This window comes from Dromaius novaehollandiae, chromosome 11 (assembly GCF_036370855.1).
Source record: "Dromaius novaehollandiae isolate bDroNov1 chromosome 11, bDroNov1.hap1, whole genome shotgun sequence".
Classification (NCBI taxonomy): domain Eukaryota; kingdom Metazoa; phylum Chordata; class Aves; order Casuariiformes; family Dromaiidae; genus Dromaius; species Dromaius novaehollandiae.
In genome coordinates, this window is record NC_088108.1 from 15,528,914 (window position 1) to 15,556,105 (window position 27,192).

Here is a 27,192-nt window from a genome sequence, read left to right on the forward strand (position 1 = left end):
TCATATGGTTTGTTTATTTGTTTTACTCTAGTAAAAGGAAGGAAGGAAAGAGAAAGGAAAAATTCTAGCTACACAGCAATGAAGACTGAAATCAGTGAGCTATTGTCATGTGGGTGCTGATCTCCTGAAAGGTTCCTCAATATACCTGTTAGAGGCAACATACTAGAACTGACAAAATTATCCTCTTTTATATTCTGCCAAAAATATTTTAAAGGTAATATATTTTAAAGTAAGAGATTGTTCAGAGACCATTAATAACATTTGTTGAATTGCAGGAAACATCTACCCATAACTTTAGCACATTTACTTGTGTTATGGAACAGCTGAAAAATAAATTGTCACTGAAAAATTGTCAGTTTCATTGTATGTATCCTGGTCAGATTTGCTATCATTTGTGTGCTGTTTCCATAATGACTTTAAGTTAGTTAGTTTTAGCCAATTTCTGTATTTTATACTTGGTTCTTCTTTTCAGCTAAATATACCATGCCTGCACGTTTTACAACCAGGGATAGTAGGAAGCTTCTTTATGTATTTTATGAACCATGTACGCTGAGGAGGAGTTCATCTGTTTTTACCTACAAGGTTTTTAACCTCTTAGTTTCAGACTAATTTTATATATGAGCTTTTCAGAAATTGCCTATACTAATTTTTTTTTATTTCTTAGATAATTTTGAGTCCTATAATATACTTCTCTGAGCAAAGGCTCAATTAGAAAAGATTTTGTTTGTTTTTTTTTGGGGGGGGGGGGGATTTCTTGGCTTTCATCCAAGAACTATATGCACTACATGGTAGAATGCACTTTTTCAGTAATACCAACCTGAAATTAAGACAAAAAAAATTCTCTAAAGTATACTATTTGTTATTTCAATGAAAACTACGATTTAGAGATGGGAAAAAAGTGTTTCTGTCAACTCTAGCAGAAATAGTTATGTAAATAAGTTTTAGTTCAACAGAAAAGCAGCAATAGATAAGACCGTAGCTAGTAAAATGTATTTTTATACTAAAAGAAAGATATGAATGTTGTTTGCTTTTTAGATAAAACTGGTTTGAAAACAAAACCAATTCCCAAATGATCCTCTCCTAGGCTAGTTCTGCTTTTTCACTAGGATCTATTGCTTCATTGTTAGATGCAAGTGAAATATGTTGCTATGTCAGAGCTGTATCGTTTACAGTACATGGAAGTGTTAAAATAGTGCACCAAGCCTTAGAACAGCTCATCTTAGCTATACAATACGGTATCGACCTCTGTGTCTTCCTGTTTGGCAAACTAGGCATTTTTAATAGTATGTATGTTTTGCATTTCTCTATGGGAGACGGTGTGTTTTAAGTATCATACTACCACCTGTATACGCAAGACAGTTCATTTGCCTAATCGTGGCCTGTTTCATGAAATAATTACAACACTGAACAGTTCCGAATGTATTCAGAGCCTCATCTGCCTGTCCTTTTAGGGCATTTACTGTTTGCATTATGCTATTATACAGTCTTAGTCATAAAGAGTTAAAAGGAAACAGTGGTTTAGTATTACTTGATAGAATAGTTAGTAAATTTCATGTAGGAGCCTCCCAATAGCTGAAAAGAGTGCAAAGTAAATATGTTCATTAGTAACTGATGTTTCTACTCTTCACAGCTCCTTCTGACCTGTTTGTGTAATGTTTCCAGCTAGTCATGCCCAGCTGAGCTCACAGCAAAGAAAGACAACAGTAAGTCAGCAGTTACTTTGTCTCGCGTTTATGCCAGATAACTGCACTAATCACACTGATACTTTAACTACTCCATTAAAAAAAAAAAAGTGATTAATTTTTCACCCAGTCTTTCTTCTGTTTGGGCCACAAAAGTGGAAAGGTCATTAGACAGTGTAACTAACGTTATTTATTAGGCTGGAATCTACTTTGAAAATAACGTGTGTCATCAGTTGTGATATTATTTTTTTGTGTATATGTACATGATGCTAATACAGATTCTAAAATAACCTCATCTCTGCATTTCCTAACTAAACTCATGATTATTGGTTTCAATGGAGTAAGCTACTCTTCACTCAACTGAGGATGTTTTATAAATGTTTTATGTTTCATTAATTCGAATCTCCTTTGATAGCGCTCTCTTACTTCACATCTGAAACTGCAGGCTGACCTTAGGCTGGATGTACTCAGCAGTAAAAGCAGCAGGTTTTATGTTTCTCTCTCTAGGCCAGTTACAGAGAGCATGATGCCATCTTTGTCTTCAGAGCATCAGACTGACTGGAGGGCTCAAGGCATAATCAAATACTACGCTTTTACTTGCAAAGATTCATGTAGAGGAACAAGAAGTTGTCAAAAACACCCAGTATCAAACCGTGCCAGCCTATCACATAGACATCAGATGTTTCCACTACAGTCACACACCATCGAGAAAGTTACACTTAATGTTTATTTCATAGTTACACATAGCCTACAGGGTTCTTTCACCATTAAACATTGTCTATAAGATACATTCTATGTGAATAGAAATACATAAGCCTGCAGAAATACAGCAAAGCAAGAACCCTGTAATACAGAGCTAGCACCTTTTGATTGCGTAGTTTTAATATTCCCCTATGATTCTTTTCTTAGTACTTTCCCCTCTCCCCTAAATGCGCTATGTTTGTTAGTTATTCATTACTATTTAATTACTCATACCAAATCAGTTGAGACAACTTCTGTAGTCCTGCCTGGAGCAAAAATTGTAAATGGAAGGTTGCTCTGATAGTAAAATTTAGTCCAAGAGCTATTTTCATACTAAGATGTTTCCCTATGTAAAAAAAAAAAGAAGTTCTTGAAATCCTCAAGCACAGCCACTGTAAAATAAATAGCTGTGGCTGGTTTGGGGGTTTATAAGAGGTTCAGCTGAAAACATAACTAACTCTGATCTCAAACACATTCCTTAAAATTGGCCCAGTCATTTTATGTAACTATAGGTAAGTGCGGTATTTGCTAATTGAATAACTAAGTTTGAGCTGAAGAAGTCGTTGTGGTTATAGAGCAAGTTAAGTAATTTTCCTTAGTGTTTTAACATAGATCTGCCTACAAGTAGTTAAGCGTTTTTCAGTGAGGTGCCCTTTAGTGTTAAAGCTCCCCTGAAGGTTGTTTTTGGCTTTTGCTTCATCTTGAATAGGCAGTAGTAGATAAAATGACAATCTGTGTGAATCTCTTTGTATTGAAACCAGCCACTCCATATGTACATAGCTTAAATTTATATCATTCTCACCTACTCTGCATGAGTAGATAGGACAGAAAAACATGACAAGAGTCCTCCAAAAGAGGTATCAGATTATTTTCTCTTTTCTCTCTTAGAATGCTGCAAGACCAACAGAAGAAGTGAAGTTAGTCAAGTAGTGACTGTCAGGAAAAACTGAAGTCTACAGAAGAATGGTAATATTGCTCTCTGCTGAGAGAAAAGAAGTTAAGTGTATGGAAAGTATAACATATAGTTGATGTTATCAGCAGATTATGGAGAACACAGGGAACTTGTTTCTTTATGATGAGGGCAAGACAGTGTTTTCCTTAGTCATCTTTCCCATTTCCATGTCCTTAATGCATTCCCCACTTTCTCTTAGAGTCAGACTGAACCTTTTACTGATGCAAAATAGCAGAAAGTAAAGCAATTTTAGCTATTTGGTGTGAACTCCTTTAAGCAACTCTGGCTAAGGGATTTGTTTCAATCCTGAAAGAAAAAAAAAGCAGTCTGTCAGAAGATATGCACATACTTACCATTTCTGTATATAAAGCAAAACTGTCAGGTATATAAAGCATGCTTCATTTGAGAATATATTTCTCTAACTTACTCTGATTTTTTGATAATAAATGTGTCTTAAATGGCCAGTGAGCCCTTCCTCCATAACAAATGCTACCCATGTCAGTGCTGTAGCAACTAGTACTACCAGGGTCAAAGTCAAATCATTAAAATGTAAACAGTTCTGTTTAGCAAGGGGCAGATGTCAGAATTGGCTTGATTCACTGTCTCCAGGAAACAGAAAAACAAGCTCTTTCATATTTATGAGAACAACTAAGAATGGGAAGTTACTGTATACCTAAATAGTAAATATTACAAAATTTACACCATAGAAGTTAGAATTCTCTAATATAAATGAGTCACCAAGAATGAAACCTCAAATTTCAGATGCACTGAAAATCAAGACAGTGCATTTAATTTGAGTATCCTAAGTGACTTAGCATGATAAATAATAACTAGTTGAAAGACAGAATCACATACATGCTACTTACTTTTAAAACTTTTAGTATATAAGCTACGCTATTCAGTTACCTATCATCAGCATTACTATTCATTAATGAATACAGATATCGAGTGGTCGCACAGCATACAAACACAGAATAAAGCTACATGCGAAGCTTGGAGTAAAGGTGAAATTAGCACTTCTCAAACTGTTACCAACTTTATCTTGCAACAGAGTAATTTTGTTTCAGCTGCAACTTACACTAGAGACCTTGAGAAACTTAACATACAAGCAGTTCTCATTTAATGACCTTGCTCTATTCAAATACCGAGTACACTCATCTTTTTCATCTTTATAATGAAAAGTATGACTAACTTTTCAAATAAGGTAGGAGAGAGAGGGGTTTTGGCTTGTTCTTTACAGTAAGGGTTACTACCTTAACATTGCATTAGTTATGGCAGTTGCATTCAGTTGCAATGCAACTGGATGAGTTTTAGAGATCAGTACTAAAACTCTGCAGAGTCTCTTATTTTTAGTCCTGCCTCAGTTAACATCTTGCATATCCTTTTAGAACCTGCAGATGTTTTACCCTTGGTCTATTCAGTCTGCTCACAAAGCTTTTCCTCAGTCATGTCTCCCACAAAGCTACTGCTACCGTCTCTTATATTCCTTTATTTGTCCTTCGAGATTCTGTCCATAGATGACTTCATCAAATTCCAGTATTTAGAACACATGCATGTAAACTGGATGTGGTTATCTTTCTCAAGCCTTTACCTTGTATTCAAACTTAACATTGCTTTGTGCCCTGTAACATAAACTGCTTCTGCAGTCCTGTTCTCTACTTTTACTTTAAATAACTTTATAAAAAGCACCACTGTTCTGCATTTCCTGGTTCAGGCACTGGTCTGTCTCAGTGAGGTTTCCATGGTACTTAATATATTTTTAGTAATAGTGCAGAGTAATTAATATTTAGGATTCAAAAGCATACTGCTTACTCAAAACATTGCATCTGTAAACTCTCCGTCCGAGAGCAAAACACTGAAAAAGGTCCTAATTCCCTGATCTGTTTACCCAGTACAGACAGTGATGGCCAGAAGACTGCCTTGTGCATGAACAGCAGTGGCTGCTGTTAGAGCAACACCACTTTTGTTGTTAAAGGTAATTATGTGTCAGTGAAAAAATGACAGTTTTTTTTTTTATTCCACCTAACAATTATTGCCATTTTGCAGTGGATAAATACAGCCCCTTGAATTTAGTTAGTCACTTTGCTTTTTGCAGCCTAGTCAAATTAACATTCTTGCAAGCCAAGTCTGGCTAATGTTTTCTTTGAAGTTAAATTAAATACTTAGAGATTTTAGAAACCGTATAGTCAATCTAAGTAAACTTACGTGTTTCCATATTTCTCCAGTCCTCTCAATTACAATAGTTTGTGATCTATTGACCGGTGATGTAACCTTGTAGTTATCAGACAAGAGACCTAAAATTGGATACTGATTCCTGTACCTGTATTAAAAGAGTTGCAATCCTGTAAAATATATCACTAAAATCTGCATACCTATATCCAAGTCACTAACTTAATAATTCTTCTAGTTTAGTTATCAATCCCCAAATATTTTTACTAGTAACTAAAAAAAATAATACTGTCATTTAAACATCAGTTTGACATACTGGTTACTTTCCAATTGCTGTTACAATGCTTAGTAGGAATATCTGTACTGAATCCACCCTAGATAGGTTTTCCAGTTGGACTTTTTCTCCTAAAAATTGAGTAGATAGTGTTAAGAAATCTGAACGGTGTAAGGACTTAATTAATAGAAGCTACACAATGGAAATCAAAAGAATGTATTTTTAAGAAAAGTGAGTAACTACATTACTTCTTAGTGATGGTGGCTGTTACACCAGGGGACTGACTGCATGATAACTTGTCTTGCTTCAATTTGAAGAGGTCCTGAGAAAACCAAAAATAAACATTCAAATGAAACAATATTTGCTAATTCACCAAAGTCACAACAAAATACTTGCAGAAATTTGTCTTGAAGAACAGTCTGAAATATTCTGTCCTTTAATCCTAGTCCTGATTCAGGATGGTGTAAGTGACTTCCTAGTAAAATGCCATCTTCATAGTAAGTTGATGCTTAAACCTAACATTCTTAAAACAGAAATATGTTATTTTACCTCTTGTTGTTGCTTAATAAAAGCATCTTTCTCCTCTAGCATTGATGTTAGTTCATGCAACCTTATTTGCAAGTCACTGTTACTTCCTTCTCTCTTTGATATATCTTGCTGGAATTGTGATAACTGAGACTAAAAAAGAAATATGATAAAGAATATTAAGTGTTCTGTGTTCCTTACCAGTGACCTTTAAGCATGCATCTATGACTTTGGGTATACTTGTTCATTAGAATCATGAACACTAAAACTTGAATTAGTAGAATTTAAAAAAACCCCTGCATATATACATGTATATACATAATATGTAATAAATATACACAGACATGCACAAAGACTGATCACTTTCAAATGAAAAGGTTGAGCTGCACAATACATTCAGAGAGTACTAGTTGCACTTAACTCTTAAAGTATCTGTGATAATTCAACTGATTCATAACTTGAGAAATTTAATGCAACACTGAACAAACTAGTTTCCAGGATGACAAATTATTAATACAATGGATTTGTCTTCATTTTCTAGAGTGTTTTTTTTTTAATCACAGTTTTATGTTCTACCACAAGGGTTTTAGAGTGATCATTAATATCATACAAAGTAATTGCAGAAATCTAAAGAGTACATTTGGTAGATCTTTTCTCTTTCTTAATTAAAAAATAACCTATGTACTTGCAGTCATACAAGGTGAGGAATACACACGTATCAAGTTAATCAACATACCCTAAGACTGCGGATTTCACGATCTTTATCCTCTCTCAAGTTGTTCATCATCTCTACGTAACGGCTAGAGAGTTCATCTGTGGTGGTCTGAAGTGTTGGATTAGAACAGGTCTACAGAAAATGAAATAGCTTTTATTTTTAAAAGAATTTTAGTAAGTTTAATTGCTCTTCATTTTCTTTGTGTTACTACAGTTGAATTTGTGAGTAACAGCTATTGTAAACAGAAAAATGAGCCTATTACCTGTAGTCTCAAGTTCTGGATCTCTTGCTCCAAGGCACGCTTGCAGTACTCCAGTTCTTTTAACCGACAATCCTTTTCTCCCTCACTGAGCCGAAGAGAAAGGAGCTGTTCTTCCAGAGAGCGACATTTTGCAGTACTCTCTCTGAGTCCTTGCTGGAATATATCGCACATTAATTACTCAAACTCCTCAAAGGCCAGCATATGGGCTAGTTTTTGGCTGATTGTAATTACACTGAAAATATTTTTAGATTCACCTGCTGCTGACGATTATTTTCTCTCAAGGAAGTCAGCATACTTTCATACTCTTTAACTTGAGAATCTTTAAAAGACAAATCCTTCTTAAGACAGACATTGTCGGTTTCTAATTTCTGTAAGATAAAAGTTTACTGTCAACAGCTGAAATTTTTCAGTAAACCTTTCTCCCATGTTCAAGATACAAAGTAATGAGTAAGTGATGACTTAGAAAATGTTTAGTTTTCTTGGAACTGCTTTTGGTTTTTTTACTGCATGGCTCAGAGCTGCTTATCACTGTAGTATGTGTGGCTTCCTGTTGGGTGGTAAGCACTGTAATCTTTGATAGTGCTCCTTCAGTCTGTCCCAGAAAGACTTATTTGTAGTTATTAAACAGAAACCAACAAAAATCCAAAACAAAAACCACTCCACTGCACAGACTACTTCTTTTATGTTAAGGATGACAGGGAAAACTCTCTCTCCTAAAACGGCATTTTAAAAGAGAATGTTGCGAAGTTTCCAGGCTGGCCAAGAGAAAGTTCTGCCATGAGAATTCTGCTTTCAGAATGGCAGTTATCTAGAGTCTGTATCAGCACTGTAGAACTGCAGCTTCCAAACGCTTGATACTCCACTGAGGAATCACTGCGGTTCTTAAAGGTACCACCTGACAACAGCTCTTCTCTAAGTGGGGAATACAGCTTTCAGTTAGTGAGTGGAACTGAGGTCTCCTGCTTCCTGGAACAGTGCTAGTATATAAGCAGCTGGTGTAGGCCTTGTCCATGTTAAAAGTAAAAACATTAAGTAATGAGGTAATTGAGTAATAAAACATTAAGTAAAGAAGTAAAAACATTAAGTAATGAGGTAATTCAGAGTTCCAAATCGTAAGTTCACTGTTCAGGGTCTTTCGTTCCTTTGAAAGTTTGTGTTTGGTGGTTTTGGATTCTACAGATTTAAAACTTGAATTCCACTGATAAAGAAATCTAATCTCATCCACTGTACAAGTCATGCAAGGCTATTAACATATTAACAATTCATATTAAAGCAACTAAAAGACTGGACTTTAAAACTTACTTAAACTTCATCCTAATGGGCTTTCTTCACTGACAGGTATCAACATGGGAACTGAAAAGTGTGGCTTACCCCCAAGTCATCCTGTAAATGGCAAAGCTCTTCACGTAAATTTTTGAAAGTGGAAAGCACAAGCCTCAATGATTTATCTGATGTCACTCTCATCTAGGAGGAAAAGAAACAAATGAAAAATATGTATTCTTCTGATTTATTGGTGAGCTTCATTTACAGCATGCTCAGCAATGTGTAAAATAAGAGAACTGCTATACAGCTGAAAATAACTTTTACTCCTAGAACTACTGCTCAAGTCATTGTAGAAACTGTAGACACTTTTCTGTAGACAGTTTCATGCAGTTTGTTCTGCAAATGGCACAATTTTTGAACTACTGTGCTTTATAATACAGGACAGAACAACTTTTAGTAAGGAAGGAACAACAGAAGAAAGGAGAACTGAGTTTGTGCTCTAATGAAGGGAAAAATACATGGGTTAATATTTCACAATCAAGTTAAGAGCTCTGTGAGTTACAGTGATGAAAAAAAAAAGAACCACCCTACCTGAGAAGCCACAGAGAAATGATTCATCATCTTTGACACCTGTTAAACCAAGCTTTCAGCCCAAGAGCAAGAGCATTAAATGAAAATAAAAATAAAAACACACACAACACAAACTACCAACTTTTTCCTTTAAAGGGAAAAAGTTCCCAATGATTAAAGGAGTCACCTGGATGAAAAAGAAAAGCAATAATGCACAATAGACAAACCCCGTTTCCTTTTTTTCTGTTAATACATTGTAAACAGCTGTGCATTAATTCATGTTAGAACACAAACTGTTGCATTTCATGATAACATTTCTTTTCTAATATTTGAGAGAGGGGAAAAAAAACACACAATAATTCCTCAAACTTTTGACTAATCTAGAAAGGCTGTATGTTCTATGTAAAAGATTTATTTTTTAATATTTAGATCAAAATTAAATCCTTGTCCTGTTTTTCTTCCTCCAATACTTCTCTTAACATCATGCAAGAAATGTCTTGATCACTCAAACTGAAGAAAGCTATTAAGATCTCTATCAATATGGGGATTAGCCCTTTTTACATTTGCTAACCCTAGTGGTGCTATCATAAGACGGAGGCTTCAAACATAATGTTTCTAGTGTAACTCACCTGTTTTATTGGAATAAAAGTGGAATTTCAGTTTTGACTTATTGTTTTGTTGTCTTTGTTGTGAAATATGCTATTGGGACTAGGTTAAAAGAAGGAATTAAGTCAGAATGGTTAAATTTAGAATGTAAAAAATGCAAGTCCCTGCTCGGCAACTGCTTAGTGCTAGAGATGGCTAAACTCCATAGGTGTCATGTACTTTCACAGTGAAAATCTCCGTGCTCTTGAGTGTCTGTGGCAGCCCAGAACCCTCTTTGTCTGAACAGCTTGACAGTTAGCTCAAAATCCTCCTCAGATTTAACAACATACCACACACACCTCTGCCCAAAACATCTGCAGTAGCTGTGGTCTGTTTGAGAGCACACTTCATACGTATGCCGAGAGAATCTGGCTCCCCACAAGAAGTTTATCCACATTTTTTTAAACATCGGTGTGAGAATATAAAACCAGGTACGCTTCTAGAAAACGGGAACTAAAGGATTCAACTCTTCCACATAGAGGTGAACTGAACCTGCTGGGATAGCATTCTAACATGAAGTCATAAAATAATTTGATGTCAGTGTCCTGCCTGTTGTATAAGAACCACAAAACAGTTCAGGTTGGAAGGAACCTCAGGAGGTCATCTTGTCTGACCTCTGGCATATAGCAGGCTCAGCTGTGAAGTCAGACCACGTGGCTCAAAGCTTGGTTCACATAGTTTAACCTGTCCCCAGGAAGTGAAGCTGTAGCATACAGGTAGGATCACCTAACCTCTATCCCAGGGAGATGAGGTTGAGACACACCTGCTTAAGCAGTGCAGGTTGTTTTGGATCATCTTCTAACATACCTACACCTCAAATGGTATACTGTTCTGGAGTCAACACTGGCATTCATGCTACATCACTATTTTTTATTGTATTATCAAAGGTGGGGGCCAACTGCAAACAGCTACCTTCAAAACACTTCATATAGAAGATCAGTATTATTCCAAAAAAACACATTACAGAGAGTTTTATAATGCTAAGAAGCAGCAAAATGAACAAACATCCTCAGACCCTTGCATTCTTGCCCGATTACCTTTCAGGCAAACCTGTGTGGCTGTTGAACAAAAAAAAACAACAGGTTGAAATGGCTAGGTAGCTAAAAAAACAAGGCAAGGAGAAAAACAAAAGCCATTTATAAATAGAACCAAAACAAAAATGGTTGTGTTTTGTTACTGAATGTCATAAGCATGCACAGACATGAACAACATGTTATACATGGTTTAACCAAAATACTTGCGGAAGATGAGACATAAATTACAAACATTAGATGTAGTTGGTAATTGATACCCAATTCAACATTCAATAAAATGCCTATTCTTCACCTTTAACTTTTAAAGTAAAGTCTTAATATAAAGCACAAATAAAAAGAGACAGACCAGTATTTTCACATAATTATTTGTTAAAAGACAAGATGGTTTCTGGTAAAACTGCAAGAAAGCTCCAATAAAGCTCTGTTTAAAATACACAGTCTGTGGAAGCAGCTGCCACAACATGTCACTTGAAGCCATTTTATGATTCCAGACATGTTACATTAGAATAAGTAGAATACAGAGTAAAGTACATTCCGTACAAATTCCCTGGTACGTGTAAGCCAACTTCTACCGTTTCAACTTACTGCTTGCTTGCACACGCACCCTCCACCCCATTCGCATACCTGGAGGAGATAACGAATCTGCTGTTTTGTTGCCTCAGACAGTCCTTTGGGAATTAAATCTTCAACATCTTCAGTCTAAGCAGAAGGGGGGGGGGGAAGGATTATTTATTTGTCTTTGACATCTTGATTAAGAATTTTGCCTGCTAGATCATAATGTGGTTTCATTAACTACACATCTTTACTATGGAAAACATGTTTAGTACAAGGCAAAATACAATGAAAATAGATCAGAGGGTATCCAGAAGAATTCCAAAGTCTTATATATGTGTGGCATTAACAAGAGATGAAATGATGCGTCAAGCATATTTTCATTAGATGAATATTCAAATCATTAAGTTTAACTTTTATTTTAAAAGCAGTATTCAAAACAATCCTCTCTCAGAAACAGCAGTTAACACTAAAACAGAACTCCAGAAAGTTTACAATACGATTAAATCTCATGTTTCTAAATAACTGTCAATAAACAAATGGTGACCAACGTGCTACAAGAGATGCTGCCAGTGATTAAGTGGCATTGCATCATGTAATTTAATCCTGAAGAAACACTTCTGCCATATACACAATGCCTTTAAAAATAGTAAGTGTGTTGATGATATGATATGGTGATGTGATGATATGGTATTGCCAGATTCTCAAAAATGATTCCAGCATAGCTGGAGCTTTTTGTAAATGTAGAAAGTCTGTTTTCTCAACTTACATCCCTCTTTTTTCTGTGAGAGGCAGTATTCTCCACTTCTCCTAATGCATGGCAGTACACATTGCTAAAAAGCTTCTTTATTGGCAAGAGAGTGAAAAATCCTTTACAATAAATGCCTACTGTAAAAATTTGTAGCTGTGCAAGTCTGCTTTAAAATGAAATCATTACTGACACAACAGGAAAAACTTTCAAAATTTGACTCTCATAAGGTACTGGAATAATGCAAATTCCTGAAGTTCACTTCTTGTAACGTTTGCAAATACATGCCTATCAGTAGGTTTTAGAATTTTAATGTTACTAACAAGGAAGAATCATTAACTAATGCAGACTGGACCACATCCTTCAGTTAAACTGGATTGGGCTTAATTTGGTTCGAGACTGAAGATCCACACAATTCTTACTTACTAACATTAAATGTTATGGAACAGCTTATAAGAGCATGCCTGCTGCTTACCTGACTGATAAGTTCAATGTCATGGTTCCTGTAAGACAAAATCCAAGGGACCAATTAACAGAATGCTTCTTGGTAACTAAGAATTCATGACCACATTCACGACCATAAAAAGATCATCTTTTAAAGTACTAATAGAGCTCTTTATATTCCTTTTAGGGTGACAGGCAAATATGAGTTTTTAAATGTTAGTCCATACAGAGATACCTGAGCAGACTGGAATACTAATAGGAGTGTAGTTAGCACAGTGCTTCCCTTACACTATCTCTATTTCTTTGGGCAGTTACCCAATTATGTTAGGTTAACCCAATTACACTGAGAATTGGCTGGGGTAATGGCTTTACCCAGACCGTGCTGCAATACACTGACACGCCCAAAGTGTTTAAGTATTTAACAGTGTCAAGATTTTTCTTGATGTTTAAATTCCCCTTTCTACATGCTATACCAGCTTCTTTTATGGATCCCTTTTGCTTATTTCAATGGAGTATCACCAAATGAGAGTGGGTGAGAAGTAGGGGGAAAGGAATGAAATAATGGTTATTGTGAAAAGAGGGTAAGAACCTGTAAAGACTCGGATTACTGACTTTTGAGAGTGCATTTCTTTTCAAAATCAAAAAATATATATATCCCTGCAGAAGACATACTTAACATCAATTTGCATGCAGGCACTGAGTGTCATGCTATGTGATGACCATCTTTTAATCCACGATGAAACAAATGAAATGGCAACTTAGACATTTGGGTTGTTTCATTCTTCAGGACCAGTAATAGAGTTGTATCACGAAACATAGCTAACAGCATGCTGTAGGTATATTTAAGTTTGTTCTATCTACTATTTTAACAACCAGGGAGTAAGTAATTTTTATTGCATATTAGTCTACACAATTTGAAAGAGCACTGAATTGAATTAGTTAATTTGGCTTATAGCCTTGTTTTATATCCGCAGGTCCTCAGCGAGTTGTATTACTGTAAAATACATTTTGAATTCTATTTGTCTGAAAAATCAGCATTGAGCTCTCAACTGTGCATTCCTAGGATTTCTGGAATAGCAAAATGATAGGACAGATATAATGACAATACCTTCCTCCTATCTTTTCCACATGCTGTAGTAAACAACTGTGCAAGTCATTGCTCTTGCGGTTCAGTTCAGCAAGCAGCTCACCAAAGTAGCGGCAGTCCAGCTGGTCATTATTTTCCTGAGGGCAACTCACCTAACAGAAGATATGCGAGAACATTATAGTTGACTTCCCTTCTTCAGGATGAAAGCTGACCATCAAAATGCTACAAGCATGATGGATTTGTTTGCTGTTATTAATTTGCAATTTATTTACACTATTCTTTTCCTAGGTTTTGAGTCTTCCATGTCTTCTGTTTTTCAATAAACTATACAGAAATAAATGACTTCCTTTACAGCAACAAGAAATAAGCAAAGTAATATCTCCACTTACAGCAACATCATCCTTATTCTAACAGAGAGAATGTAAAGAATTAGCAAATGCTTCCACACCTACAGTGGATAACCCCTGTTAGCACCACCCAAATAAACTCAAGTGGGTGCAAGATTCCCCACTGCAAAAATCATATTTTTATTACTATATTCTCACTGCTTTTGCTTACATTCATGCATTGGAGTATATCCGACAGCTGAGTTGAGAAGCTCCTTGATTCCTTCCCCATGGTCAATTTCAGAAGCATTTACAGAAAGGTATTGACTTACAAGACCTCTTTTTTTAAGCCCAACAAGATCTTAAAATACCTCCAACTTAAGTTCAAGTGTTTATGCATGCAAACAATAAAAGAATTAAAGCTAGTCCAAACTGAGTTACCGGAGTTAGTTTATGGTAGGGTTTGGCTGTGGGAAATACCACATATGTCTAACACTAAGGTCACTAATGTATGTTTGTCTTGCCACCTGTGTGTTGAATAGATGCATAGGGAGGGACTACTACACTTCCCCTCCCCTCCTCAACAGAAATAGTATATACATATAGGGAGCCTCTAGCAACCCTTAGAAACTCCAGAAGGTGGAACCTGCTGTAAAGTGAAGGGTGAAGGAACCTAGTTTTGTACTTCTGGGGAATCTTTGTCAAATGCATCAAGTTGAAATATGTTTCAAATCCTCATTGATCAGTTTAGATAGAGAGCAATTCTGAAATAATGCATCTCCAGCTTGAACTTTTTTTCCAAAACTAAAGGTGTAATTCTTACATTATTCAGTCTTAGGGTTTGAAAGGCACAAGCTTTAAAATCATGTTCAAAAATTAAATGGCTCAAAAGCTGTAAGTGTAAAGTTCACATCATTTTACTCTGCCTCTACACCTGCAAAGATGCAATGTTCCACAGAAAAAGGCTACTCAGAAAATACATCTATTTCACACCCGGATAGAAAAATTGCCTATCTAACAAATGTCTGTGTATTAGACATGAATACTTTTATATACTTTGCTCTTATCTTACTGTAAGCTATATGGTCAAAAGCAACAAAACCATTTAAAGTTTTTTGTTTTAAGCTAAAAATCACGTCCATCTGATTCCTTTGAAATCTATAAACCTGATTAGAGAACATCACAGGAATACCCTTCCTAGGTAAAACATGGGAAGTTCTAAACAGCATTTACAGTCTCAGTATGCAAAGAAGTTATTTGCAACAGATGAACAAACTTTGCTGTTTACTTACGATGGGTACTTAATTACCATGCTATGATTTTGAGCAAAAACTGTTGAGATCAGAGATGAATAATTTTATCCATCTGTAAAGTTTTGTACTCTCCATAAAAAACAAAAATACACTGTGAATAGTAAAACATTCAGCAAGCGATTCTTACCGGTTCACATGTCTGAACTGTTACCCTCCTCACTGTATTTCCTCTGCAGTCATCACTCACAGAGACTGGGATTATTTCACAGGGGCTACTGGTCTGTGTTTGCTGGCACTGATGAGTGACCTCAGACTGGTCAGACTGCTGGCAGGGCTGGATAACCTGACATTGGTCTGATTGCTGTGGAATTTGATTTTGGTGTGAAAACTGATATTGCTTCTCCTATAAACAAAAAATATTATTTTTAAAGCCACAGAACACATCTTAATGAGATGGAAGCATAACACGAATACATAAATGAATAAAATCTGTTTTTGCATGGAAAGACTGATGACTGTTTCAGATATTTTAATCATCCTAATAAATTTGGGTTTTTTTTCCTATTTGAACGTGAGTTTGCCTCGTACTTTCATAGCTTAACGTAATTCACCAGCTCCTCAAATTTTAGTATCTGGAAATAAAAGGTGCAGAAGATACATTTTTTCTAATTTTACTTATGAGTTGTGTTTCATTATGTTGTTCCTCTTAACGTATCCACTCAGGAAATGGGCACCTCCATTAAAACACATGTATATCCTGTTTCATTAAGTATCTTAGAGATTGAAAAAAGAGCTAGTTGCTCTATTTGAACTATTTACTGGGTTTTTGTTATTTCAGTTAGAAAAACATTTAGTACAGGAAACGGCTCAAGATATTGCTCCATAAATGCTTTCAGCAATTCCATTTTCAGAGTGTGCAATATATATGGGACATATGCATCTTGTTTTTACAATCCAAGAAAAATGCTATTCCCCCCCCCCAAAAAAAACAAAACACCCAAGCCCAAAAACAATAAACTAGAAACTAGTTTAGCCTCCAGTCAAAACACTGAAGGTTACTGATTTTAGCAGAACTTAATGTTTTTTTGGTATCACAGTCTTTACAAGTTTTTCCTCAAAAAATGTATTCTTTATATTCTATGTAGAAATATAAAAATGCAAATCCTAGGCTTTAGGTAGTTTTGACTTGAATTTAAAATGCAGTTAAAAGGACTGAACCAACATCTCATTCTGCACCGAAGTCAGAGCACAGAGACTACATCCACATTAGCAAGTGGCACAGGAAGAGGACCCAGTGTCCACCACACTCTACATATTTTAGGAGGTTTTACTTCAGAATAGCTATAGTTTGGTCTCAAAGGACTGAACATCCATTAACAGTTGGGGTGCGCTGGGTGGACTCCTGCAACACCTGTTTAGTTTTAGTTGCATCTGAAAGGAAAGTAGTTTGCATGATCCATGACCACTGTGCAAAGTAAACCAAAGAGCAGTATGTAGTCGGTGACTGGGAAATTTTCTTCAAAACTACACTCATGATTTGACTTAAAATGCTAATACAGATGCATCCTGGGTGACAAAAAATCAAAAAAAGAAATAGGGTTTCCAGGGCTGGATTCCACACGGGTTTTTTTATTATTTTCTTTTAGACTATCTGCAGAAAGAACGAAGAGATTATTACTCATGATTACCTCACATTTTCTCCCTTTCCACTTTTGAGAACAGATGTCACACCTATTTTATCTATTGTTTTCAGTGGGAAAAGAAAATTCAAATCCAGAATTGTACAAAAATGTCAGTTTAAAAACAAAACAAAAAAGAGATTAGATACATCAGTCTGAAATATCCCTCATTTCAAAAAGTTTCCTGTTGAAAATAACAGTATTTCAGAGCAATAAAAAAGCAAAGAAACTAATAATTTTGCTATTGACAAAACACCAAATCTGAGACAAAATTTCAGATGGCTTTACCAAAAAATAATTTTTCAAGAAAGAGTGAAAGTCAAAACTAAAATCAGTATTTACAATCCAATTTTTATAAAACTTTATATAGGTTATTCTGTTGCGGAGCCACTGCAGCAAGAAATCAATATTCAGATGAAGAGTTCTATAACCATGTTCAAACTGAGAGTGTCAGAGATTCAACAGTAGCTTTCTTCATTAGCTTGAAATAAGAAAGTCCTAAGAAAAATGTAGCACATGTTCCAAATTCTGCTGTCATTATACACAGAAATTGTTTCATTTCCTTTGAGAATGCTTCTTACACCTGGACACACAATTCTCAAAAGAAACAGTTCCCAAAAGAAACAGGAACTGTTCTGCTACTGTCTCAATTTTCTTTTGCAATAGGTAATATACAGAAACAACTTACTTGGTGGGGATTTAATAGCTCGTATTTTCTTATTGTCTTTTCATAGATGACATTATTTCCAGGATAGAAATTCCCCCCTCTAAAAAATGGGGATAATGGCTCCTGCAAAACATATTAATAAAAAACATTCATGTATGTCAAACAGCCAATTCAGTTAGTGGCATTTTGACTAAAAATGATTGGAGCTTTCCTGTAGTTTGAAGACATATGCACTTAAAATTCTATAAAGAAATATCTTCTATTTTCACAGTCTTAAGTTCTTTGAGATACACTGTTCCTATATGCACATTTGAGTGGGTGTAAGTTTCACACTCTTGAACTAAGATTTTTCTGCAGTATCCATACAACATGCACATACATACTGCATCTCAACTTTACACCATGGTGAAAAAGCAATAAATTACACTTTATTTCCACAGAATCCTGCTAGACTCTGAAGAAAATGAGCAGGCTACATAATATAAGGTGGACAGTATGTCATGGTAACTAGAGTTCATCAAGCTATAGAACTTTCATATTTTAGTCATTCACCCATGTAGCACTGCGAGACCAGTGGCCAATTCAGGCAGGTGATAGCTATTACGACCAGTTTCAGGCAGGCATGCAGAGCTGTGAGAGGTCAGTGGTTAAAGGACTGTTTTGCCAGATACACACTATCTGATCGGGTAGCTTCTGAAACCGCTTAGTGTCTCATAAAAGCGAAGGTGAGAGCTCCAGTAGGTTTCTGGTAGAGCTGCATTTTTGAGCAGTGCTGTTCGCTGAGGTCAGGTTGAACGTGTGCTGGTTGTCATGGGAGACTGCCCAGGAGACTCCTTACAGCCTGTTTCTGGGAGATAATTTTAAGCATTCTACTTGATGACTTTTACCCAGGATAACCCAGCATATAAACCTCTAATTCCACCAAGGAGTCTATTACAAAAGAATTCACCAAAAGGCAAAAGATGTTCCAAATAGCTTTTTTTAAATCCCTAAAAAATCCCTCTGTCACTCCACAGTTTTTTATATCAGTCTGCTCCACTTGGAAACAAAGTGACTGTGCTTCCATCTACACAATAGTTGAAATAAACAGGGTAGAAACAGTTAGAAATTCATCTCTGTTACCAATTATATTGAAGCACATTAATATAGACCTAACTACTGAGAGGTGGGAAGCCTAATTGTATGGTGATTCCGTAGTACTTTCAATTCCTAGTAATTTAATCTCAGAATCAGAAGTATGGCCACGTGATTTAAAAATACTTAGCAGCCCACGGTGGAGGTAACCAAGCGCTTTACAGAATCAGGATAATTACAAAAGAAAGACTTGCACAAACAGAACTAAATAGTTTCCCTACCTGTTCAGGATTCTCTATAATAATCCTCCGAACAGTGCCCTGCAAGGAAGAAAATAAGTAAAGATTCAGTAATTACTGCAGTCCGAGCTCCAAAACCTTTTATGCTCATAGCTCAGGCTTATACAGATTCTCAAATTCATCTGAATCAGCTATAAGCATATTGAGAACCATCGGCCTGTATCACCTAGCAATGTTTTCAAGCCATGCACAGCCTTTCCATTCAAAGGGGAATAAAACCCACGCAGTCTGGAAGTACAGAGTCTGGATTCTCAGCTTTAAGAGCGTTTTTTCTCCATCATCTATCTGTAGGTCTGAGGGATTTAGTCTTTATTTCCCGTGAATGCCAGAAGAATAGAACACAAATCAGAGTGAACACACTGGACTAGTTCTTCAATGACGGCAAGCCCTTATATCACACAGAACACTGCTTTTCACTTAGTTTTTCACATTACATAGTAAGGTCAGCTGGTATAAACTGCTGTACTTTTAAGACACGTTTTGTTTCACCAGTGCTTTTTTTTCCTCCTTTCTTTCTTTTGAGATGAAACGACAAGAAAATCCATAGTATGAAGAGAAAGGTACACAGAAACTGCCAAACAAGCCAAATCAGACCACTACTCAGTGTACTAAACAGCAGCAATTATTTCAAAAAGTGATCAAACATGCCATAATTGACACCAATGAAAAAGATGCCCACAGGGAACATTTGCTAGTTCTTGAATGACAACAAATACACATTTTTAAATTACAGAAATCCACAAATGACATCAGTTTTGTTCATTTTCAAAAACAAGTTTTCTTTTCCCCTAGCACTGTCTACAAGCAAAAGGACACCTTCCATTTTGTGAACAAACAACAATTTATACATGTTACTTGAAATCTTCATGTCCTGTTCTTTATCAGAGTAAGCAAAAATTCCCATTGCATCTAATCTAAGATTTGGACAATTTGTTAGTTAACTGTGGAGCATACTATTTATTCCTCCTCACAGCACAAGCTTTCAATTTTCATAACAGACCATTTCTTCCCCTAGCCTGTTGGCAGTGCTTGAAAAATTTATATTGCTGATGTTAAGTTCTGGAAACATTCTTAACAAGATAAAACTCCAAAGCTGGTCAAATTCCCAGTATGGAACTGTTGCGTAAGTTTAGGAAGCCTGAAGCAGTTTTCCAAATCTCCCAAGGGTGAATCATAACAGCACCAGGAAAAGAAATCAAAGTAGGAAAAAAATAAAGGGGGTTTAGCATCTATCATAGTAATTAAGAAATCTCGAAGTTTTAACCGCTACAGAAAACAGCAGATTATTCCTCCTCCCACACTCCATTTACTCGCGTTAGATCCTTCAAGGCTCAATCAAGGCAGTAATCCTGCTGAAGTCTACAGAACTCTGTATCAGGACATAACTCTGTAAAGAGGCAATGTTTAGGTCTATTTTAGGTCTATTTTATTTAGGCCCAAACTCCAGATAACTCTGACACCTAAAAAATTTGAACTAAAAATTAGAATATTTAAAAATGAATGCACATTGATATTTCCTTCACACAAGTTACAGAGCAGGCATCTCTCTGACTCAGAACATTTCCTTAGATCTATGCAAGAGTTCAGAATTTCTGTCTGGTGCCTAGCACAACTGAGACTGTCCAGGACTGGAGCACTCAAGTGCTCTGATAATACAACTAATATGAAAGAGAAATATTTTTATTCAGATGTGAATACTGTTGTATGCAATATACACAAGATGCAAAAATACATTTTCAATTTACTGAAAAGTTGTACAAACCTGCTTGAACTGAATCTCACCACCACAGGGCTTTAGAATATGTAACTCATTCTATCTAGTTTAGGGAGAATAGCCTGTAAAATTATTTTAGCTAGGTACGTATGTGTTCTCAGAGGAATACATTCAGAACTGAGAAAAACACAGAACTTAAATTTGAAATACGCTTTCTATCTTATAATATTCAAAATGGCCTAAATCCTAGGCAGAATAATATAAAGAGCCTAAGAATGTTTTGTTCAGAGAGAATTATGCTTATTTTTAAGCGACACAAACACTTTCTTTTTTCAAGTGACTTTGATGCAGATACATTTCCATTGCTCTGGTACACACACAGATTTGCCTGCCATCCTTCCCATACCAGCCAAACAGGCCTGGGAGACAACCTAGAGGCCAGAAATCCTGTAACTCTAAGTCTGCCTAAACTACCCAAAGGCAGTCCCTTCTTTGCATAGCTAGGGAACCTGCCTTTCTAAGGCCTCTGCAGCCAACAGCTATTTCCTTGGCAGTATGAGCATGCTAGTAGTAGTACACTGGAATGGGATATGACCTCTAGTATTACAGATTTTTCCATCATTCCCAAGGGAGAGATGATGTACGTCATCTCTTAGGCTTTCCTCTTTTACTCCTTAATAGTTTCCTACAATGCTTTGGAGATTTTTTAACTGGGAGAGTGGCAGTCCAATACTGCTGTGGATTTCACTGGCATGGCTGGGTTTGGGATTTACAGCAGTGCAACCAGGAGTAGCAGTGTGGGGTCCCAGGCCACTACATTTATAGGGATAACTTTAAAAGGTCATGTACTGATGCTTTCACAATGCTTGTTTTTGAGGAGCAACAAACTCTCCTCAAGGGCAAAATTTTAAAATAACTATTTGATAGATTTATTCAGTTATTGCCTAGAAATTTTAGGAAAAGCAATCAATTCAAAAATTTTTATTTCAATAATTTTCCCTTACCTTCAAACAAACTGGTAACTAAGGTGAGAATTTAATTTATGTAAGTCAAAAGCTTATATGTATAAAACGCTGGTTAATTATAAGCAATCTGGTCATCTAATCAGAATTTATAAATTACATTTGGAAGCTGAAAAAGCAGGCCATATTTGGGGGCTTTCTGTTTCACATAATACAAGCAAATTTCACCAACCGATTAATGATTTGGTTATCGTTACATCAGATTCACAATGGTAGTTAAGAGCACTCAGCACTTCACAGAATCAAGACATGAAAAAAATCTTACTCACAAAAATTCTCACATGAATAGACAACTCATACAAAGACTTTCATGATTTTGCCTTCTACATTGATGACAGACATTTTGTGTGTGTCATTTCATATATTACTTTTTTCGTGATCATGGTTAGAATATTAATACCTACAGGCCATAGTGGAAGAGAATTTATTCTAAACAAGCAATGAAACAAAGCTTTGGGTCATCTCTTTCAATATTTTTTTCCATTTAGTTCAAATAGAGAAGAGTAAAATTTGCCTTAAGTTTGCTATTTCCTGAAGCCACTGGAATTATTCCAGATGAAGCCTGTCACGGCTGGGAGCAGCATTTCTACAGTGTAGCATTATTTGGTTAGACAGCGAAAACAAAGAAAACTGAATCCTGAACACATTGTGACCAGAAAAATACAATCGTCCATACTATATATACCTGTCACTTTTAAGTTTTTCTTCCCTCTAGTCTATTAATAATATACATAAACACAATGGAAGACACCAGCCACGTGACTAAACAGCATGATAGCGCATCAACAATAATGTAGATGTCCATTATCATTATGCTACTAAAGCTGTGCAAAACAAAATTAAATATTGCTCAAAAAAAGCCCCTTGGCTTATCAACAGTAGAAAGCTTAAACCACAGTATGAGGCTACCATTAACTACATATTCTGGTATTAAGTCAAAATGCCTATGTGAGTTAGAAGTTTACGCAGCTATAAATGACCTGCAGAAAGGGCAAGAGAACCAAAAAGAGCACTACACAATCCTTTGGAAAGCTCCCTCTGGAGTAATCGATGACTGCTCTCCAGCAGGATCACTGCTCTTACACTGTTCTTCCCAGTGCTTCTTTCTGGCAACTCCCATTCAGCATAAGGCATGTCACTTCTGCCTACTCCCAGCTGACCTCCCTTGTCTATTACCGTTTTTGTCTTGAATAACTGCCTAATTAGTCTTTATTAAGCATCTTCCCTTTCCACCACAAAAACTACAACCCACACAAAGCCTGATTTGGACTACACCCTGTTTTGTCTTTAAAGTCTAATCCAGCAAAACACTTCAGCAAGACACTATTTTTTCATCAGCAGGAACTTCATGGATCCAGTTACTAAACAAATGTTGAAAATTAAACATATTTAGTAGGGCAGAGACAGCATAAGAGACTATAATCACATTGTTCATTTACTCGTAAAGGAAGCTTGGGACTGCAGTATTTATTCTAATTAATATCTAATTAATTGAACGCAATTCCGACTATCATCTAGCCCCGTAAGCAGATCGTTTATCTGGGAGGTGAGAGACCAGTGTTTATGCTCCTACTCCACACCTTGCGAAAGCTGGATTATTTAAAAGCAGGTTTGATGCAGCGGGGATGAGAGTCTGTCATATGCAAAATCATATAAAGCTGTTAGTGAAATGCCTTGCTTTCCAGAATTTACAAAAGCCATCCTGCAAAAGGCAGCCATATAGTACAAGAACGTGGCTTTAGAGACAATCTGATTTCCCATTTCTCTCAATCCCTGTTCTTTTTCATAGTTAAATATTTTTATACCACAGGAAAGAAAGCTAAGTAAGAGTTGAAGTTTAAACAAATCCACATTCCCATACTGAACAGGACATTCCAACCCTGCTTCTATTGCTGTTCATAACAGTCTGACGGTATATAAGAAAAACCTGATATCCAAATTCTGAACTCCTTTTCTGTTTTTATTGACAAAGCTATTCTTAAGCCATTGATTTCTAGTTTTCTGTTTCTAAGATTTAGCTAAGATATTGTTTACGTTAAAACTATATTAAATACCATCAATACCTTCAAACCCTTCCCTGTAAACACACAGCAGCAAACCTGCGAAGCTACATTGCAAACTTTTAAATCAATGCTAAATGAAGATTCTCTAATACTTCTGTACCTGCTTAGTTTCATGCATGTTATTAGTTAGTATTAATGATTCACACAGAACTACTAAACAGACGCACCTTTATATTATGTTTAATAGCATCTTTATATTTAGTAACACCAAGCAGGAAAGTGTTTTTGTGTACATCGTATTAATGGAAATGGGAGCGAAACAGGAACTGCAGAAGCAGGAGCACTGACAGAATGGGCAAAATGTTGCAACGGAACAGGGTATTTACAGGTTTAAGTTAAAAAATGTAAAGTAGAATCGCCAAAAAAGAAACAAGTATGAACTTGATCTATCCATTCTGAACAAAAGGGAAAAAATGAATTTAAATAGAAAATCACTTTTAAGAGTTCTAGATTAAAACTGAGCTGTTCATACACGAATAAAACAGTATTTATTTAATTAGTAGCCTTGGTCAAAGATTGGATCTTTCCTGCTCTTATCTTTCATACACTCTGAATATAACTGCCGTAATGCAAAGCACGCTGCGGGGACGAGGCAAGGTAAGTCCAAGGATCGCGTCGGGAAGGACACCCAAGCCACCAGCGGCTCGCCGGAGGTCCGCCCAACGCCCTGCCTCGAACAAACCCTCCCTCTTAAAGGCTCCCTCGCCATCAGCGATCCGTTCACTGTTAACAACAAACGGCCGATCCGCACTGCCCGCGCTGTCAAGCCGGGAGTCCCTGTGCGGCTTCCCAGGCGCTCCCTTCTCCTCACGGCCGGGCCGGGCCGCGCCCTCACGGCACGCGGGAGCAGCCGTTACGGGCCGCCCCACCCCGCCCCGCGGCCGTTAGCGGCGGCAGAACCGCCTACGCTCTGAGGCGAAAGGGCTGCGTGTTTCCTAGGGGGCGTCTTCGGTGACGGCCCAAGTAGCTTTAAAGACCACTAGGTGCACGGTTTTTGCTCTGATGTTTGTAAAGGAGAACAACTTGGCACACGCGGCTCGCGTTTGGGAGCTACCCGGCCGGGCCCGCGGCCGTGACGGACAGGGCACCGGGGCGCCGCCGCCGCACACTGCCCGGCCTCGCTTCCCCGGAGGGGGGAGCCGGTGCGGATCCTCCCTTACGCGGGGCGACACCCCGGAGCCTCCCCGCCCCGCCGTGCCCGCCGGCACAAGGGCGTGTTACTCGCAGCCCGGCGCCGCCTTTGCACGCGGGGCGGCCGCTCGCCTCGACGCCGCCTCAGCCCGGGCGCAAGCGAGCCGCGGCGGCCCCCGCCCCGCCGCAACAGGAGACACGAGCGAGGTCGGGGACGGCGCCCCGAGGGCGGGTAGGCGGGCGAGGCGCGGCGGCGCCGCTCCCTACCTGTTGCGGCGGGTCGCAGCCGGAGATAACTTGCTGGTAGCCGTGCGAGCTCTCCAGCGGCGAGCCGGCGCGGGAGGAGCAGGAGGTGCTCACCCGCCGGCACCCGGGGCCGTAGGTCCTCACCCGGTCGTACGCCACACTGCTTTCCTGGTGCTGGTGGGACGCCGGCTCGAAGCAGGGCAGGGGCCGGGGCAGCGGCTCCGGGCACGGCGGCGGCTCGCGGCACGGCGCGGGCCGCGGCAGCGGCTCCGGGCACGGCAGAGGCCGCGGCAACGGCTCGGGGCAGCAGGCGGGCCGCCGGCTGGCGGGGAGCGTGCTGTAGTGCTGCTGGCGCCGGTAGTAGTGCTGCTGCTTCTGCTGCTGCAGGTGCGGTGGCAGCGTGACGGGCTGCAGCTGCTGCTGCCCCCCGTACATGCCGGCTGCGGGCAGCCCCCCGCGGCGGCTGGGGCGCGCCGCGCCGAGCGCCCGGACCTGCGGCTCGCGGGGGGAGCGGGGCAGCAAGTGCGGAAAGGCGGCGGGGCAGGGCGGCGATTAGTACCTGCGAGGGAGCCGCGCCTAGGGCGGGACACACCTTCCCGTGGCAGAGCCCCGCGCGCGGCCGCCTCCCCCGCTGCGGGCAGGGGGCCAGCGGGAAGCAGGGCCGAGGAGCGCTGCCGGCGCGCCGCTGCCAGGCGGCCGGGAGCGGAGCGGAGCGAGCCGGGCCGGGCCCGGCCCGCCGCTCCTGCCCGCTCGTGGGGACACAACATGGCGGGACAACATGGCGGCCCAAGGGCCGCGGCCCCCCGCGCGGCGCGGGTCTGCGCCACGTTTCTGCCGGGATCCACCCTCAGAGGGGGGCGATGACCTTCCCTAGGCGGCAGGAGGAGCCCCGTCTGCCCCGCACAGCTAGCCCCCTGCCTCGAGGGGCAGGTGTCTGGAAAGTTCCTGTGTCCTTCCCGAATGCCTGCGCTCCTAAATGTGCCTCAAAGAGAAGTGGCACATACTCATCCTTATAGATGGACTTTAACTGAGTCATTTATGTATAAAGAACCAAGTTACTTATCCAAAATCTCACTGTGTAGAGAAGAACACCAACTCCAGTTAGTTTCCCAATCTGGCATATGTTGCTTTGGGGCCCTCTGTTGCATTTCACAACATCACCCAAGCCCTGAGTGAGAATACAGCTTTTCTTCTAAAAATCAATGTAGTAATAGCATAATTATAAAATCTTGTTTAATAAATATTATCCGTATGGTTTTGATTTTTCCCCTACATGCTTACTAATTGTTTTCAGGTCACACAGTGTGCTTTGAAAATGATACATATTAACATTAAACATTAATTCGTAACTTCTGCTTAGAAGGGAGACTGATGATTTTGCAGCTAAGTTATTTGATGTTTGCATTCCTTATGCTATGAAATCCAACTATAAAAGCATTTGATCCACAGAAGGCAAAAATTAAAAAAAAAAATAGGGAAGGCCTCTAGCTTGGGAAAATAATCATGCTCCCAAGATGACACCAGAACAAACTATAGTACCATGTTATGACAAAAGATCTTGGACGTAATAGAACAGTAGTGGCTATTTTGGTTATTCTGCATGGCACTCCACTGGCCATTCACTGAAAGTCTTGTCTGAAAAATTAAGAAGTCCTCACATAAAATCTGCTCAGTGGATACCAGCAAGGGGTTGAGAAAGTAAGAATTTTAGGATGAGGTCCTACCACAGTTCAGTATTTAAGTTACCGTGACATCTGGGGACATATTCATCAAACATACAAGCTTCACTTTTCATTTATGCATTAAATCCACATGGAAATGCATAAGTACATAAAAAGCATCTGGAGGAAGTTCTCACTGGCTTCAGTGGAACTATATGCATAGGAAATTGGTGTTCATGCACATAAAGGGAAATACACCTATCTTCTCTAGAAAGCTCATTCTTGTTTCAGAAGCTTTGAAAAGCTAATCGATGGCTTCATACAAAGCAATTCCAAAAAAACACTTATTGAGAGCCCACAAAATATGGTTGCAACAACCCAATCTCTATTTTAT

The 27,192-nt window shown here is 38.5% G+C and overlaps 1 protein-coding gene across 1 annotated transcript; it reads right to left on the minus strand.

Annotated features, from left to right (window-relative positions):
• Positions 1-2,390: 2,390 nt before the first annotated feature.
• Positions 2,391-25,819, minus strand: POF1B (POF1B actin binding protein). The gene is made up of 15 exons (XM_026101302.2): positions 25,159-25,819; positions 18,944-18,982; positions 17,610-17,711; positions 15,430-15,645; positions 13,685-13,815; positions 12,608-12,635; positions 11,457-11,531; positions 8,692-8,784; positions 7,575-7,688; positions 7,321-7,473; positions 7,080-7,190; positions 6,368-6,496; positions 6,067-6,140; positions 5,581-5,695; positions 2,391-3,681 (listed from the first exon to the last, which is right to left on the minus strand). The coding sequence occupies exons 1-15, from the start codon at positions 25,570-25,572 to the stop codon at positions 3,676-3,678; spliced, it is 1,800 nt and encodes a 599-aa protein (XP_025957087.2). The 5' UTR covers positions 25,573-25,819; the 3' UTR covers positions 2,391-3,675.
• Positions 25,820-27,192: the final 1,373 nt, after the last annotated feature.